General features: G+C 40.9%; 1 protein-coding gene across 2 annotated transcripts; it reads left to right on the forward strand.

Moving 5' to 3' along the window:
- The first annotated feature begins 2,963 nt into the window (after positions 1-2,963).
- On the forward strand, positions 2,964-12,443 carry LOC137030450 (uncharacterized). Of its 2 annotated transcripts, none has more exons than XM_067400786.1 (2): positions 2,964-2,987; positions 10,481-12,443. In XM_067400786.1, exon 2 carries the CDS (start codon positions 11,178-11,180, stop codon positions 12,258-12,260), a length of 1,083 nt encoding a protein of 360 aa, XP_067256887.1. In that variant the 5' UTR covers positions 2,964-2,987; positions 10,481-11,177; the 3' UTR covers positions 12,261-12,443. The 2 variants fall into 2 exon arrangements, with proteins under 2 accessions (XP_067256887.1, XP_067256878.1); XM_067400777.1 differs by having other exon boundaries at positions 2,971-3,107.
- The last annotated feature ends 2,841 nt before the right edge of the window (positions 12,444-15,284 follow it).

Consider the following 15,284-nt stretch of genomic DNA (forward strand, 5'->3'; position numbering starts at 1 on the left):
CCGTGATTGGATCTTTGGTGAATGAACATTAATAAATGTTCAGCAACATCAGATAAGATGTTGGGACAACTACCAGACACCTCTTCCAGAACAGGAAGGGGGACCTTCTGCACCCACTAAAACCAAGGAGAAGACTTCTCATTGGACGACACATTGACTCTAACCATTAAACTCATTCCTAAGGGTTAGGCAAGGACTGCCATAAAAATTCTTTCAGGACCTCCTGGATGGAGCAGCAGAGACTGAAATAAAGAGAGGCCACAGAGATCTATCTAAATCCATTCATACTTATGCTTGGAGGCCTTAATTTGATCTAAACTGCATCACATACACTCCATCTTCATGCAAAAGCACAGTTTATGTTAATGGTTACTGACTGCTAAACCAACAGGTCATGGGACAGACCTGTTAAGAGATAAACAAATGCATGGACGATGATTTAACCATTTCATATCGTGTTTGGTGTCTATCTGCTCCCTACGATGCCTTTAATAATTTGAAAGAGGTTTAATAAAGAAATAATGCATGGGTAAAATGTTAACCCCTTAGCATTCCAGTCAAATTTGTCTAAAACGCCTGAAAAAAGGCATACCCAAAATAAATTGCTTACTGTTCTTGAACCATTTGCAGTATATGCATGGTTTTGGTATCTTTTGAAAGGGGACACTCTGAGGTTTGTTCATAAGCAGTCAGAATCACTGTCAGTCTTACTGCTATTGAGTAATAGAATTTGGAACACACTGAAAAATGGTAAAAAATATTCCGCCTACTTTTTTTTTTGTAAACAGATGCCTGCAGATGACTACAGATGGCAGCTATTAGCTAGAAAACACAACAGGATCACAGCCTGAAGCCTTACCAAGCTCCATTTCAAATTTGATAAAAATATCTTAGAAAATGAGTGTTTTACACATGTTTATTTGAGTTTATGTCTAGGCGCTCCCCAAAAAAAGCCACTTGGAGACTCCAAATGGCCCTTTGGAACCATCAACACATAAAAGGCTGTTATTCTTCAATGCTTTAATGTACAGTCATAATTTTGGGCTCTAATGAAAGGTTACACTTAGAGCTATTTTATCCCTTATCCAGATTTACTGTCAATTATTGCTGACATATAGTAACTGAAGCATTAACACATTATAGTGTTTCTTCAATTCTTGAAACTAAATTTTGTCCAAATAAAGATACAAAAGTGCTATGGTATTAAAACACTTTATTATTAGAACTCACACTATATATCTCAAACTATTTACAAATTTTATAATTATATTTCTTAGATGTTGTTGGCAACATGCAACACATTATGACAATCGCGATTTGGCACAAAGGCTATATATCTCACACTATTATATGTCAAACTATTTAGTATATCTATTTAGCTATAACATCTTATCTTCTGCTGGTAGGGTTCCTGCTGTCATCTTGTCCAGTCTTCATCTGATTCAACGTTAGATGATCGTCTGTGATATAAAAAAAGAAATAAATAATTTAGACATTTTTTTGTAGTTATTTTTTTATACATCTTTTTTATACTACAGTTTTTTACAAGATCACACTCATATAAACAGAAACACGTGCACACAAAGAAGTCTGGCATATATTACTCATCAGTGCATGAGTACACACATGGACACAAATTAAAACCAACAAAGGAGAAAAAAATACTATAGTAAATGTATAGTAAATACTATAGTGTTTTTGAACCATACTATAGTAAAGTGCTTGAATTAATTTATTGTGGTAATTCTACAGTTGCTGTGACAATAAAACAACTATAGTAATAAGAAAATTACCCAACAACTGTAGGGTATATAATACTACAATATACACTACAGTTTACTGTAGTAAAAACTAAAGTATACTACAGTATTACAGTTTATCAGTTCACTTTAGTCAATACTACAGTATGCTATAGTATTCATTACAAAAGTGTTGTAAATAATATAAAAATACAGTATACTACAATTTACTATAGTACGGTTCAAAAACACTACAGTATTTACCATAGTATTTTTTTTCACCTGGGCATGCATGAATGCAGAGACGTATGTTACATAACTGAACGCAGAAACAAATATAGACACAGAGACACGATCCATATCCACCGGTGTGTGAGCGCATTCATAACTTTACTATGGTAAACATATAGGCTAATGTATGAGCGTACCATGGTAAACATGAGCGCACCTCACGACAGAAGTTAGCAGGAACACATCGTACAGTCATCAAACAGTAAAATATGTTTTAGAATATAATAAAACACTTACTTGAGTGACGTCGATCATATCCATAACATCTCCGTCCATTCAAAGGATAAAACACCACCCTGTTGTCCAGAGATGCTACGAACTTATCACTGCTGCTGCCGAGTGGATTGTTTCACACGTTCTTCGTGTGAGAAGTGTGTTTTCCGCGTTCAATTCGACATTGTTTTCCTCTAAAACTCTCTACAAACTTGTTTTGCAAACAGTCCCCCTTCAGCTTCGCCATTACGCATGACGCGCGATTGGAAATCTAGCTTTGCGCATATCTGTCCTCTGCACAAGCTATGGACTTCCCACTAAAGCCGCAGATCATTGTTTTCAGAAATTCATTGGCTATCAGATATGACCGTCATTTTCAAGCTCTGACATTACTGGTTTGCTCTGCTGTCAGTCAAACAGAAGGAGGTACCTTTCATCTCACTGGGTAGTCTTTGGCTATTTCTGCCTAGTAACAGCGACCAGAGGCTCCAATTGGTCCAAATGAGGTGTCAATCCAAAGGTTGAAGTTCAGCGGCCATTTTAAGATAGAGAAACGGGGTTTGTTTTGAAATGAAAATGAAACTAAACTCTTGAAAGTGTAATAGGGAATCGGCGGACCTACGGCAGCAGGTGTAGGCGGACAGCTGGATTGTGACTGGAGCGCTGATGGTAGGAAGTAGTGTAGATTCCGGAAGTGATCCGGAAATGGAGGATGAAATGGCGGATGCGGATAGCGGAGGCAATGTAAGTAATGAATGGAAAGTGGTAGAAACTCGGAAAAGAAAGAAAAGTTGGGGACAAATCTCAGAAACGGACAGTGAAAAGGGAAATTGCCAGGCAAGAAGAAGGAAAGAGGAATATAAGGTATTGCTGAAGTTTGCTACTGAGTCTGTTAATGTCATTAACCCTTTGAAATTAACAAAAACACTCAAAGAAACATTAGGCACGATTGAAAGTATCAAGACATTGAGGGATGGCAAATTGATGTTGTTTTGTAAAGATTGTAGACAACAAAAAACGGCCCTGGGAATAAAATCATTGATCGGGCACAAAGTAGTATGCTCAATCCCAGAAGAGAAGAATTGGGTTAGAGGTGTGATTACAGGGATTCCAACTGATGTTTCAGTTGAGAAAATCAAAAGAAATATAACTGGGGCAGCAGTAAAGGATGTCAGACGGCTGAAGTGCATTAGAAATAATGAAAAGACTGACAGCCTCTCAGTAGTGTTAAACTTTGATGAAAACAAATTACCTGAGAGAGTATATTTAGGTTTTGTGAGCTATAATGTCAGGCCATATGTTCCCCCGCCGCTAAGATGTTACAAGTGCCAAAAATTCGGCCACGTAGCGGCAGTTTGCAAAGGAAAACAGAGATGTGCGCGGTGTGGAGGTGAGCATGAATATGGCAAGTGTGGGCAAGGTGTTAATCCTAAATGCTGTAATTGTGGAGGAGAGCACAGTGCAGGATACGGAGGATGTTTAGTAAGGAAGAATGCAGTGAAAGTACAAAATGTCAGAGTGGCAGAAGGAATAACATACGCTGAGGCTATAAAGAAAGTAAAACAAGCACCCAAAGTAATTGAAACAAGGACAACAGCATCACGACAAAAAACAGTGATGAAAGAGCAAAGTATAGAGAACGAAGTGATTGTTGATAAAGTTTCATTCGTGGCATTCATAGCAGAAGTGGTGAATTGTTCCGCCCAAACTGAAAGTAGGACAGAGAGAATTAAAATCATTATCAGAGCTGCTGAAAAGTACTTGGAGTTAGAGGATGTTACAGTAGATATGATAAATGAAAGGCTCAAGATGCAAACCGTAATCAGTCAGGCAGAAAACAGTCAAACATGTGGTGGTACATAATGGTGCTAACAATATTGCAATGGAATGCAAGAAGTTTAATTGCTAATGGACAAGAATTCAAAAAATTTATAACAAATCAAGGAAATAGTCCGGACATTATATGTGTTCAAGAAACGTGGCTTAAACCTCAATTAAATGTTTTAATTCATGGATACGCTATAATCAGAAGAGATAGGAATAAAGGAAATGGTGGTGGGGTAGCAACATTTATTAAACAAAATATTGGGTATAGGAAAGTAGAGGTAAATGGGGAGCAAGAGGTTGTAGTGGTGGAAATATGGGAAGGTGTACAGAGTATTAGAATAATTAACTTTTATAATCCATGTGACAGGTTAAGCAAGGACAAGCTAGAACAAATAGGAGGAAATGGAAGTAACAAAGTGGTGTGGTGTGGTGATTTTAATGCACACAGCACATTATGGGGGAGTACAAACACAGATAATAATGGATTAATAGTAGAAGACATGTTAGATTGGGGAAGATTAGTGTGTATCAATGACGGAAGCTATACAAGAGTTGATTTGTCTCAAGGAAAATATTCAATGTTAGACTTGACTATAGTCTCTGAATGTTTAGCTGGAAAATGTGATTGGAAAGTATTAAACCAAAGTACAGTTGGTAGTGATCATTTTCCCATCAGCAGTACAATTGGTTTAGATATAGTAGAAATTGTGATAAAAAGAGTGCCTAGGTGGAAATTTAAATCAGCCAAATGGGACAAATTTAAGGAGTTATGTCATAACAGAATGTCAGAATTTAATAAGTTTATGGAAGATGTAGAGGATTTTAATTATAAGATATGTGAAGTTCTTCAAAGCACTGCTAAAGAAGTAATAGGTAAGAAGAAGGCTGGTATGAGGAAGAAAGCCGTCCCATGGTGGAATGAGGAGTGCAGTGAGGCCATTAGTAAAAGTAATAAAGCACTTAAGAGAGTAAGAAGATCATTTAATTATAATGATTTTATTAATTATAAAAAAGCACAGGCTGTAGTGAGGAGAGTAATACGAACATCTAAGAGAAATTATTGGAGGGAATTTTGCAGCAATATTGGGGAAGATATTGAAATTAATAAAGTTTGGAGTATGATAAGGAAAATGGGAGGAAAGCAAAGAAATAGCAACATTCCTGTCTTAGTATATAATGATAAATTAGTAATATCAGACAGCGAAAAAGCGGAGGTTCTAGCAGAAACATTTACTAAAGTGCACAGTAGCTCAAATTTGTCAGATGATATGAGAAGGTATAGGGAACATATCTTGAGTAAGAACCCTCAACTATTGGAAGAAAAAAGACCATCTGGATGTACTTTAGATTCAGAGTTTACTCTGTATGAGCTGAAGAAAGCACTTGCAGGGGTTAAACAAACTTCACCAGGAAGAGATGATATCTGTTATGAGATGGTAAAACATCTTTCAGAGACATCATTAAGTATAATTTTAAGTTTCTTTAATAAGGTGTGGGAGTCAGGGAAGTTACCAGCTGACTGGAAGCATGGTGTTATAGTGCCAATCGCAAAACCAGGTAAGGAGCATAGTCAACCAAATAATTACAGGCCCATTGCATTAACTTCAAACCTTTGCAAACTTATGGAACGTATGGTAATGAGCAGATTGGTATATATCATTGAGAAGAAAAAACTTTTTTCACCATATCAAAGTGGTTTCCGGAAAGGGCGAAACACAATGGACTCTGTGATATGTTTGGAAGCTGAAATTAGAAAGGCTCAAGTAAACAAGGAAGTGTTAGTAGGAGCATTTTTCGATGTTGAAAAAGCTTACGACGTGATGTGGAAAGAGGGACTTTTAATAAAATTAGAAAGAATGGAAATAAAAGGAAGAATGTATAATTGGATCAAGAATTTCTTGTTTAAAAGAACTATACAAGTTAGGGTGGGGTCTGAATTGTCTCAGATATATCAAATAGAGAATGGAACACCTCAAGGAAGTGTTAGCAGTCCTATTCTGTTTAATCTAATGATTAATGATATTTTTAATCAGATAGACATGGGGATAGGAAGGTCTTTGTATGCAGATGACGGGGCGCTGTGGAAAAGGGGCCGAAATGTGGGACATGTGGAGAAGTGTATGCAGAAAGCTGTTGAAAAAGTAGAAAGTTGGGCTAATGAATGGGGCTTCCGTTTCTCTATAGCAAAAACTCAGGTGATCTGTTTTACAAAAAGAAAAATCAGTCCAATAATGAATATTAAAATGTATGGTCAGCAATTGGAGCAGGTGTCAGTAATCAGATTTTTGGGAATGTGGATGGATTCAAAATTGAATTTTAGAGTTCATATTCAGAAGTTGGTAGACAAAGGTAAAAAAGCAATAAATGTAATGAGATGTTTGTCAGGAGTTGAATGGGGAGCTTGTCGTCAATCTCTTAAAAGGATTTATTGTGCTCTAATAAGAGCAAATATTGATTATGGCAGTATGGTGTATAGTTCTGCATCTAAATCACAACTGTTAAAGATCGAGGCTATTCAATCACAAGCTATGCGAATATGTTGTGGAGCAATAAGATCTTCTCCAATAACAGCAGTACAAGTAGAGATGGGTGAAATGCCTCAAGAAATTCGAAGGCTCAAATTAAAGATGAGATACTGGATTAATGTAAAGGGACACTTGGATAGTCATCCAGTTAAGAAAGTTCTGAAGGATTGCTGGGAGTATGAGTGTAAAAAACTGTTAAGTTTTGGATGGACTGCTAATGAGGAGGCACAGAATATGGGAATTAGTGACATCAATATTGCTCCTTCTGTGGCAACTTCAGCAATTCCTCCTTGGTTTTTCCCTATGCCAGTAGTTGACATTCAGTTGTATTTAAGGATGAAGAAAGAGTTATGTTAACAAATATAGCAGTGCAGAAATACATTGAACAATCATATTATAACATATTACAAATATATACGGATGGCTCTAAAGATCCTGAATTTGGAACAACAGCATCTGCAGTCTATATTCCCCTATTCAATGTTAAAATATCTAAAAGAATATCAGATCATGTATCTGTTTTTACTACAGAGATAATTGCAATATTTTTAGCACTCCAGTGGATAGAAGAAGTACAGCCAACTAGAATAGTAATTTGTACAGACTCCCTTTCAGTTTTAAATAGCCTTTTAAGTGGAATATCAATAGCGAGGCAAGATATGATATTGGAAGTGATGCAGAGTCTATTCAGAATAAGACAATCTGGAATTATGGTAAATTTCTTGTGGGTTCCATCACATGTGGGTGTGGAAGGAAATGAGGAAGCAGACCATCTGGCTAAACAGGCTTTGAAACATGCACAAATTGACATTAAAGTATCAATGAGTAAAGCAGAAGTAAAAGGGTTAATTGCAAATGAAATAAGAAAGAAATGGCAGAAGGAGTGGGATAGTGGAATAAAAGGTAGACACTTTTATCATATTCAAGAGAAAGTAGGGCTAGAAAGAAGAAAATTTGGCAACAGGAAAGAAGATGTTTTAATGTCAAGAATGCGTCTTGGACATTGTTCATTAAATCAGGGTCTGTATAAAATGGGAAAACATGAAAATGGAAATTGTGATAAATGTGGTAAAGCAGAATCAGTAGAGCATGTTCTTATAGAGTGTGATGCATATGAAGGAGCAAGATGTAAATTAATTCAAGTTTTAAGATCTTTTGGTATAAATAATTTGTCTCTTCAAGTTCTGTTAGGAAATTATTCAAAACAGTCTAGGATATTTCATGAGTTAATTATTTTCTTAAAACAAACAAGATTGATCGATAGAATTTAGGATACAGTTGTAACAATTTTTTTTTTTTTTTTTAATTATTGTTTCAAACTTCCCAACCATTATGCGCTCCACACTCCTATCCAGTAGGTGGCGGGAATGCACCATTTAAGTTGGTCTGCCAACCGCCATTAACTCCAGAAGAAGAAGAAGAAGAAGAAAGTGTAATAGCTATAATAGCATTGCCGGCTAACGTGAAATGATACTACTCTGCTCCATGGATGTTTATTGACATAAACACGTATTATTGACTAAATATTTCACTGAATTGGATAGCCTAGACACTTTACAGAGTAACTACACCGTTTTTATTGGAATGTTATGGATCAGTGCACTTTGAGGAAGCTTCATATGGTGAGTTCGCTCAGTTTTGCGTAAATATTTTGTTGGTCGGTGGTCTGACAAAGACACCGATTGTTTTTGCTGTGTTGATTGTATCTTAAAATGGTTTACATCGTTCGAATCACAAGAATCTCAGCTTTCCGAAGATATGTGACATGTTCAGCTTAATGTTTTCTCAATATCGCTGTCCAAGACGTATAACCGTTTATCATCCAGTGTACCGCCGGCGGTACACTGGATCGGTCATTGAACAAAGTAAGTGCATGCGTCTTGCGGAAGAACATTATAACCGGCGCTACTTCTCTCCGTTTATGACTATGGACGAGTCACCCAGCTCCTGTGCTACTCCACAGCGGCGGCAACCCGCTGGACTAAAATAGTCTGAAAATAAACACTTATTATAGGCAGAGTGCCATTTGTGAAAAAAATAAAAATAAAAATAAACAGAGGATGGTGGGGTGTTTTGAAAAGTTTTTTTTTTTTTTTTTTATTTGTTAAAAACCACAGCGGTGCTATATACTATTTTTCGCAGCCATTACATAAACATTTTTACAAAAAAATCTTCTGATTTAACCTTGAGATTTGAAGTATTAGATAGCTTAGATATTTGCACCACTGCAATGACACTAATAATTCTTCATTTCTGATAGAATTGCGAAATCAATCAGTAGTTATTAATTGAATAACGAGACACAAAAATTAAATCGTGTTTGGTCCCATTTATTTTTGATCACAGTGCATACACACAAACCTTTAGTCCAAATGTGCGCACATTTGGAGAAATGCACGTTTACTTCAGATTTCAAGAATATAAGCCGGGTGCACGCCGGGTCTTAATTACCGAGGTCAGAAAATGTAGTTTCCTAGGGGGGGTACGGCCGGTGGCATGCTCCCAGAGAAAATTTAGATTTCCCTGGTGTACATATGTGCATTTTAAGACGTTTTAAGGCCAACAAATCGGATAACAATAGCTTTAAAACCATGTCAACAAATACATGCATGCCTGTGTAGTGGGGCAGTCTAGGTACCGCCCTATTGAATGTGGTTGTCACCTGAATGACAGGTGCAACAGCCTAGTGGCTGTTGTTCTGGGTATATTTAAAGCGTAGTCTGTCACCTGGGTGCGCATCGTGCAATCGTTGTGTGTGGGTGTATGCGCGTGCAGCTCTGCGGGAGGTATGTATCTAGTGGTTTGGCTAACGTTGCTTCTAGTGTCTATGCACTATCTAAGTGTGTATATTTGTTATGGTCAGGATTGGTACGACGTTGCTGTTGGGCACAGGCTGTCTTTCACTCCAGGTATGTCATTTCAATGTAACGTTTGTTATATTGTGAATCGTGGTAACGTGCTTTGGTCATATTGCAGTTTGTGTATGCTTGGAACGCCTGCATATTTGCAGTCCAATTACGGATAAAGCTGTGAGTAACTGAACCCGTATATTTAGCGATCTACTTCTGGGTATGTATATCTAGTCCCTTGAGCATTATTGGGGTGGTGTCTTCAGCTAATTTTATTCATTTTGGTCTATTTTAGTGGGGTAACTGCTCGTGAGCATTTCGTCACGGTGGACTGCAGGGCAATTGCTCCAACGTCGACGAGAAGACTGCACTGTTTGTTCTGCTGCTATTTTTATGACTGTGTGACCATTGTATTTGATCCTTTACTGTTGATTCTGTTTTTGTTTTGTTTCTTATGCTGGTGGTTAAGGTGAAGGATGGCTAACTTTAGCCGTCGCTAAAAGTGGTACCGTTAACGGTGCACGTTCAGCCTCACTGGTGTTTATATTGCCACCAGCAGCCTGTTGGTTTTGTTTGTTTCTTTGTTTGTTTTGATCTGCGCTCTTCCTAGGGATGGCGTAGCAAAATCGGGAAAATCTCGTACCTGGAAGACTTATGTGTTTTGTTTGTTTGATTTGTGCTGGTACTGAAGCCCTTCTAGCTTTGTTTTATTTAATAGTTTTTTTGTGTCTTCCATGTGATTTATTTTGAAGTTGGATTATTTGCTTTTTTTTTTCAATTGTATTGTTCTAGTTTTTGTCCTTTTTGGTTCTGTTTGTTTTTCTTTACACGCTTACTGCTTCATGGCATGTCCAGGTTCATGAGCCTTTGGTGCTAACCGAGTGAATGTTTATAACTCCCTGTCTGACTCCTGTAGCCAGTAAACTGTCCATTGGTCTCCTTTATGGTTTGAACTTATTCCAATGCAAGTTGCGGGATTGAATGTGGGTTGGATTAATTGTGCTGTTATTTACTTTCTTTTTTTTTGTTATTTCAGGAGCTGAAGGCCCCCAGTGAGGGAAGCTAGCTGTCTTGGCCCTGTGGTGGTGGTGTTTCTCTCAGATTTTGCCATTTGACAACTGCATCTCCCTCACTTAGTGTGTGGTGCGAGTGTGAGCGTGAGTGTTTGTGTGGAGCATATTTGGGTGCGTGGGGTGTCTTAGGATACTCACTGTTCAGCTAGCCGCCCTACTGGTAAGCCTCAGCCTGAAAGTTTATTTTCTTTTTCCTTTTCTTTTTGTTTGGTCAACAGTTCATGACATTTTAATAATTATTGGAAATAAAAACATTTTGTATTTATATCCACGTCTCTTGTGTTGAGTGGTAACGAACCTATGTGTCCTATTTTGGGTATAAATGTTCCCGTTTATAGACACGGGGTGGCGTAGTCTGCTTTATCTCATTCGAGTTGTGCATTAGTGTCAATTCTTGCCATTTACGGCCACGCCACACATTGGCATAGTTGGCAGGATACCACATTTGACAGAGACGTGGGTGTACATACAGTTGTTGGGTTTTTTTGTTTTGTTTTTTTTGTTTTTCTTTATTCTTTTGTCTTTTGAGTATTGCAGGATTGACCTTTTTCCTTGGTGAGGAGTGGCAGCAGAACAGCAGTGCACGTCTTGTATTAAACCCAGCCCTTATTGTGGGCCTATGTTTCTTCTTTCATTGGTAAGTGCTTCTGTAGTTACAGTATGGAAGAGGAGTTACAAGAATTAAGGGAGATGATTGTTCAGTTAAGAGCAGACAATGAGAGGTTGCGTCAGGTTGTGCCCCCAGGTCCCAGTGACTCATCTGCTCCTGCTCCTGCTCCTGGGCCTTCCGTTCCATCACAACCCGGTAATGTTGAGTTTGCTAGACCAGAACGATTTGTTTTTGTACCTCGAGACAGGAAGTGTCCCAAATTTAATGTCAGGGTCGGCCTCAGTATTGAGGAGTGGGTTGAGGAGGCCCAGGCTTGTATGCGTGCCCGTCACCTTTCTGATACCGATAAGGCGTTTTATTTATTTGACCATTTAGAAGGGGAGGCAAGGGAAGAGATTAAGTACCGCCCAGAGGTAGAGCGTAAAGACCCAGACAAAATTATTTCAGCTTTGCGGGAATTGTATGGTTGCTCGCAGTCATATGTTTCTTTGCAGAAGGCCTTTTCCTCGAGAAAACAACAGGACGGCGAGAGCCTGTTAGAGTTCTCCCTTGTCCTGATGGGTCTCCTTGAGCAGGTAAAACAACGATCACCTCATGGTATGCCAAATTCACATGTTTTACTACGGGACCAATTCATTGAACATGTTTTTGATGGCGCCCTCCGTCGAGAATTAAAGCAGTTTATAAGTCGTCAACCTACGTTAACTTTGTTGGAGGTGTGTAGTGAAGCCCTTAGATGGGAGAGGGAGGGTATGCCAGGAAGCACAAGGGCCCGAAGTCATTCTGTTCCATCAGCTCATGGGATACAATACGGGGTGCACGGGGACCCATTGGTTAGGGTGAGTAGGCCATCTGGTAATTCGGAATTGGCAGAGTTGAGGGATATACTTAAAAGCCAGCAAGCACAGTTGACTAAACTTACACAAAGTTTTGTTTGTTTACAGGCTCCCTCGTTGCGGTGTCAATCTTCCCGACAGGGACCAGTTATCTGTAGAAGGTGTCAAAAGCCTGGTCATTTTGCCCGAGATTGTGACGAGGAACATGTCCCATCTCGCCCTCAGCTTCCCTCTCTCCCTGTCCCGTCAAGAGCTGGAGATAGACAGCCTGGTCCATTAGCAACGTCGGAAAACTAGCCCCCACCGTGCTTCAGGGCCATAGCACGGGTGGGGAGGTAACTGGCTCAAACGTTTCAAATATGTCGCATTTAATGTCATCATGCCCACACCTTGTTGTTGTAATTGGCGGAGTTCGAGTGCCCTGTTTGGTGGATACTGGCTCCATGGTAATAACGATTACTGAGAGTTGTTTTCGGGAACATTTTGAACCATGGGGGGGGGGGGGGGGGTCGACTTAAATCGTGCCAATGGTTGCAGCTTAGAGCCGCTAATGGTCTTTTAATCCCTTATATTGGTTACATGGAGTTGAGCATTGAACTGTGTGGTCAAGTGATTACAGGATGTGGCGTGTTTGTTGTACGGGATCCTCCTGGTGGCTTGTGTACGCGGGTCCCAGGTGTTCTGGGAATGAATGTCCTTAGTCGATGCTACCGGGGGCTTTTCGGACAACATGGCCCGGCCCTGTTTGATTCACTTTCAACCATAGATGTCCCAAATTTTGTTTTTCAGGCGCTGCAATATTGTCGTCAAGTTGATAATCAGTCTCCTGTGGTACGTTCGGGAAGAGTTAGAGTGCGAGGGCGGAGACCATGTCGCATCCCAGGTGGCATGATGAAGTTTGTGGCAGCAACTTGTTCCGAGCAATATGCCAAGAGTACTGTTCTTTTCGAACCCCCAGAGTCCGGGTTACCAGCTGGCCCGTTGGCTTCTCCTGTACTAGTGCAGGTTACACGAGGTACTGTTTATTTACCTGTGGTAAATGTGGGAACCACTGATGTGTTGCTTTATGCCAACATTGTCCTTGGTACACTAAATAATGTTTGTGTGGTTAGTTTGCATTCAGGAGTTAGTGAGGTCCGGTCTGTGTCGGCCACAGTGGGTTCCCCAGCTTGTGAAGCGATCCCCTGTGTTAAAGAACAAATTGATGCACTCGACTTGTCTGTTTTATCAGAAGCAGAGCAGGGTCAGGTAAGGGACCTGCTTTACAGGTTTCAGTCTTTGTTTTCCATCCATGAGGGTGATCTAGGATGTACTGGCCTGATTTCGTATGACATTCCCCTGCTGGATACTGTTCCCGTCCGGCAGCGGTACAAGCGTATACCTCCGTCAGAATATGAAGTGGTGAAGTCCCACATCAATCAGCTGTTGGAGGCTAACGTTATAAGGGAGAGCTGTAGCCCATATACATCCCCAATTGTCCTTGTTTAAACGAATGTGCGTTGACTACCGTCAGTTGAATGCAAAGACACGGAAGGACGCCTTCCCTTTGCCGCGCAGAGGAGTCATTGGACTCTTTGACGGGGGCCTGCTGGTTTTCCACAATGGACTTGGCCAGTGGGTACAATCAGGTCCTGAGGTCTCCAGAGAGACAGGCCTAAGACCGCATTTTGCACTCCCTTCGGATTGTTCGAATGGAACCGCATGCCCTTTGGGCTTTGCAACGCCCCGAGCACTTTCCAGCGTCTAATGGAACGGATGTTTGGGGATCAGCAGTGTAGGTCTTTATTCCTGTATCTCGATGACATCATAGTCTTCTCTTCCTCGGTGTCGCAGCAGTTAGAGCGGTTGGAGGTGGTCCTAAGTCGTCTAGAACATGAGGGTTTGAAGGCTAAATTGGGTAAATGTGCATTCTTCCAAGGTGAGGTGAAATATTTGGGACATGTTATCTCAGCTCAGGGAGTATCCACGGATCCCAGTAAATTTGAGGCCGTAGTTAACTGGCAACGCCCCACCAGTGTGCAGGAGTTGCGTTCATTTCTAGGCTTTGCAAGCTACTACCGTCGTTTTGTTGAGGGGTTCGCGAAGTTGGCAGCCCCTCTACATAAGTTGGTAGCTGAATGGGCTGCTTCTAAGCCTAGAACACGAACTGGACAGGGTTTTTCTAGCGCCTGGACTGAGCAGTGCCAGCAGTGTTTTGATGAGCTGAAGAATAGGCTTACTTCTGCCCCAGTACTCGCCTATGCTGATTTCTCCCTGCCTTTTATTTTGGAGGTAGACGCCAGCCATGGTGGCTTAGGAGCTGTCCTCTTGCAGGAACAAGGAGGTGAGGTACGGCCAATTTCATACGCTAGCCGCAGTCTTAGGCCCACTGAGCGCAACATGTCTAACTATAGCTCCATGAAGTTGGAGTTTTTGGCGCTCAAGTGGGCCTTGACTGAGAAATTTAAGGAGCACTTGTTAGGGCAGAAGTGTATTGTGTACACAGACAACAACCCTCTCAGCCATCTGACCACTGCAAAGCTCTGGGCTACAGAGCAGCGCTGGGCTGCCCAGCTTGCAGCTTTTGATTTTAATATCCGGTATCGGCCAGGGAGGAGTAACCGAAACGCGGATGCCCTTTCCAGACAGGACCCTGCTAGTCATAGTGAGGTGAGAGGTTTGTTACCAGGGACGGAGGTTCCAGAGGTCCTGACACAAGCATCAGGGGCAGATCTAGTGACGCAAGGTACCCAAGCTGTCATTTCTGTTTTTCCTAGTCTGGTGGGTGTCATGAAGGCATGGCAGGAGGTCGATCCGGTGATTGGGGAGATTATGGTGTTCTGGAGACTGGGACCATTTCCCAGTTTGGAAGAGCGACGCCAGCTGTCCAAAGCTGCCCTAGTCTTACTGCGTCAGTGGGACCGGTTGCTAGAGAAAGAAGGGGTTCTGCATCGCCGCGTGTTTCGATCTAACGGCGGTGAAGAGATTCTACAGGTAGTTCTGCCAGCTGTTTTGCATAAGGAGGTTTTGACTCAGGTGCACCAGGGGCATGGACACCAAGGGGTCGAACGGACCACCGAGCTGGTGCGACAGCGTTACTATTGGCCTGGACTAACATCTGATGTAGCCCAGTGGTGTCGGGAGTGCGAAAGGTGTCAGGTCGCCAAGGATACACAGCCGGTAGCCCGCAGTTTCATGGGTCATCTGTTGGCCTCTAGGTCAAATGAGATCTTGGCCATTGATTTTACACTGCTGGAACCATCTCGTTTGGGGATGGAAAATGTCTTGGTGAAGACTGATGTCTTCACAAAATATACTCTGGCGGTCCCCACTCGGGATCAG

This window comes from Chanodichthys erythropterus, chromosome 2, assembly GCF_024489055.1.
Source record: "Chanodichthys erythropterus isolate Z2021 chromosome 2, ASM2448905v1, whole genome shotgun sequence".
NCBI classification, from domain to species: Eukaryota; Metazoa; Chordata; class Actinopteri; order Cypriniformes; family Xenocyprididae; genus Chanodichthys; species Chanodichthys erythropterus.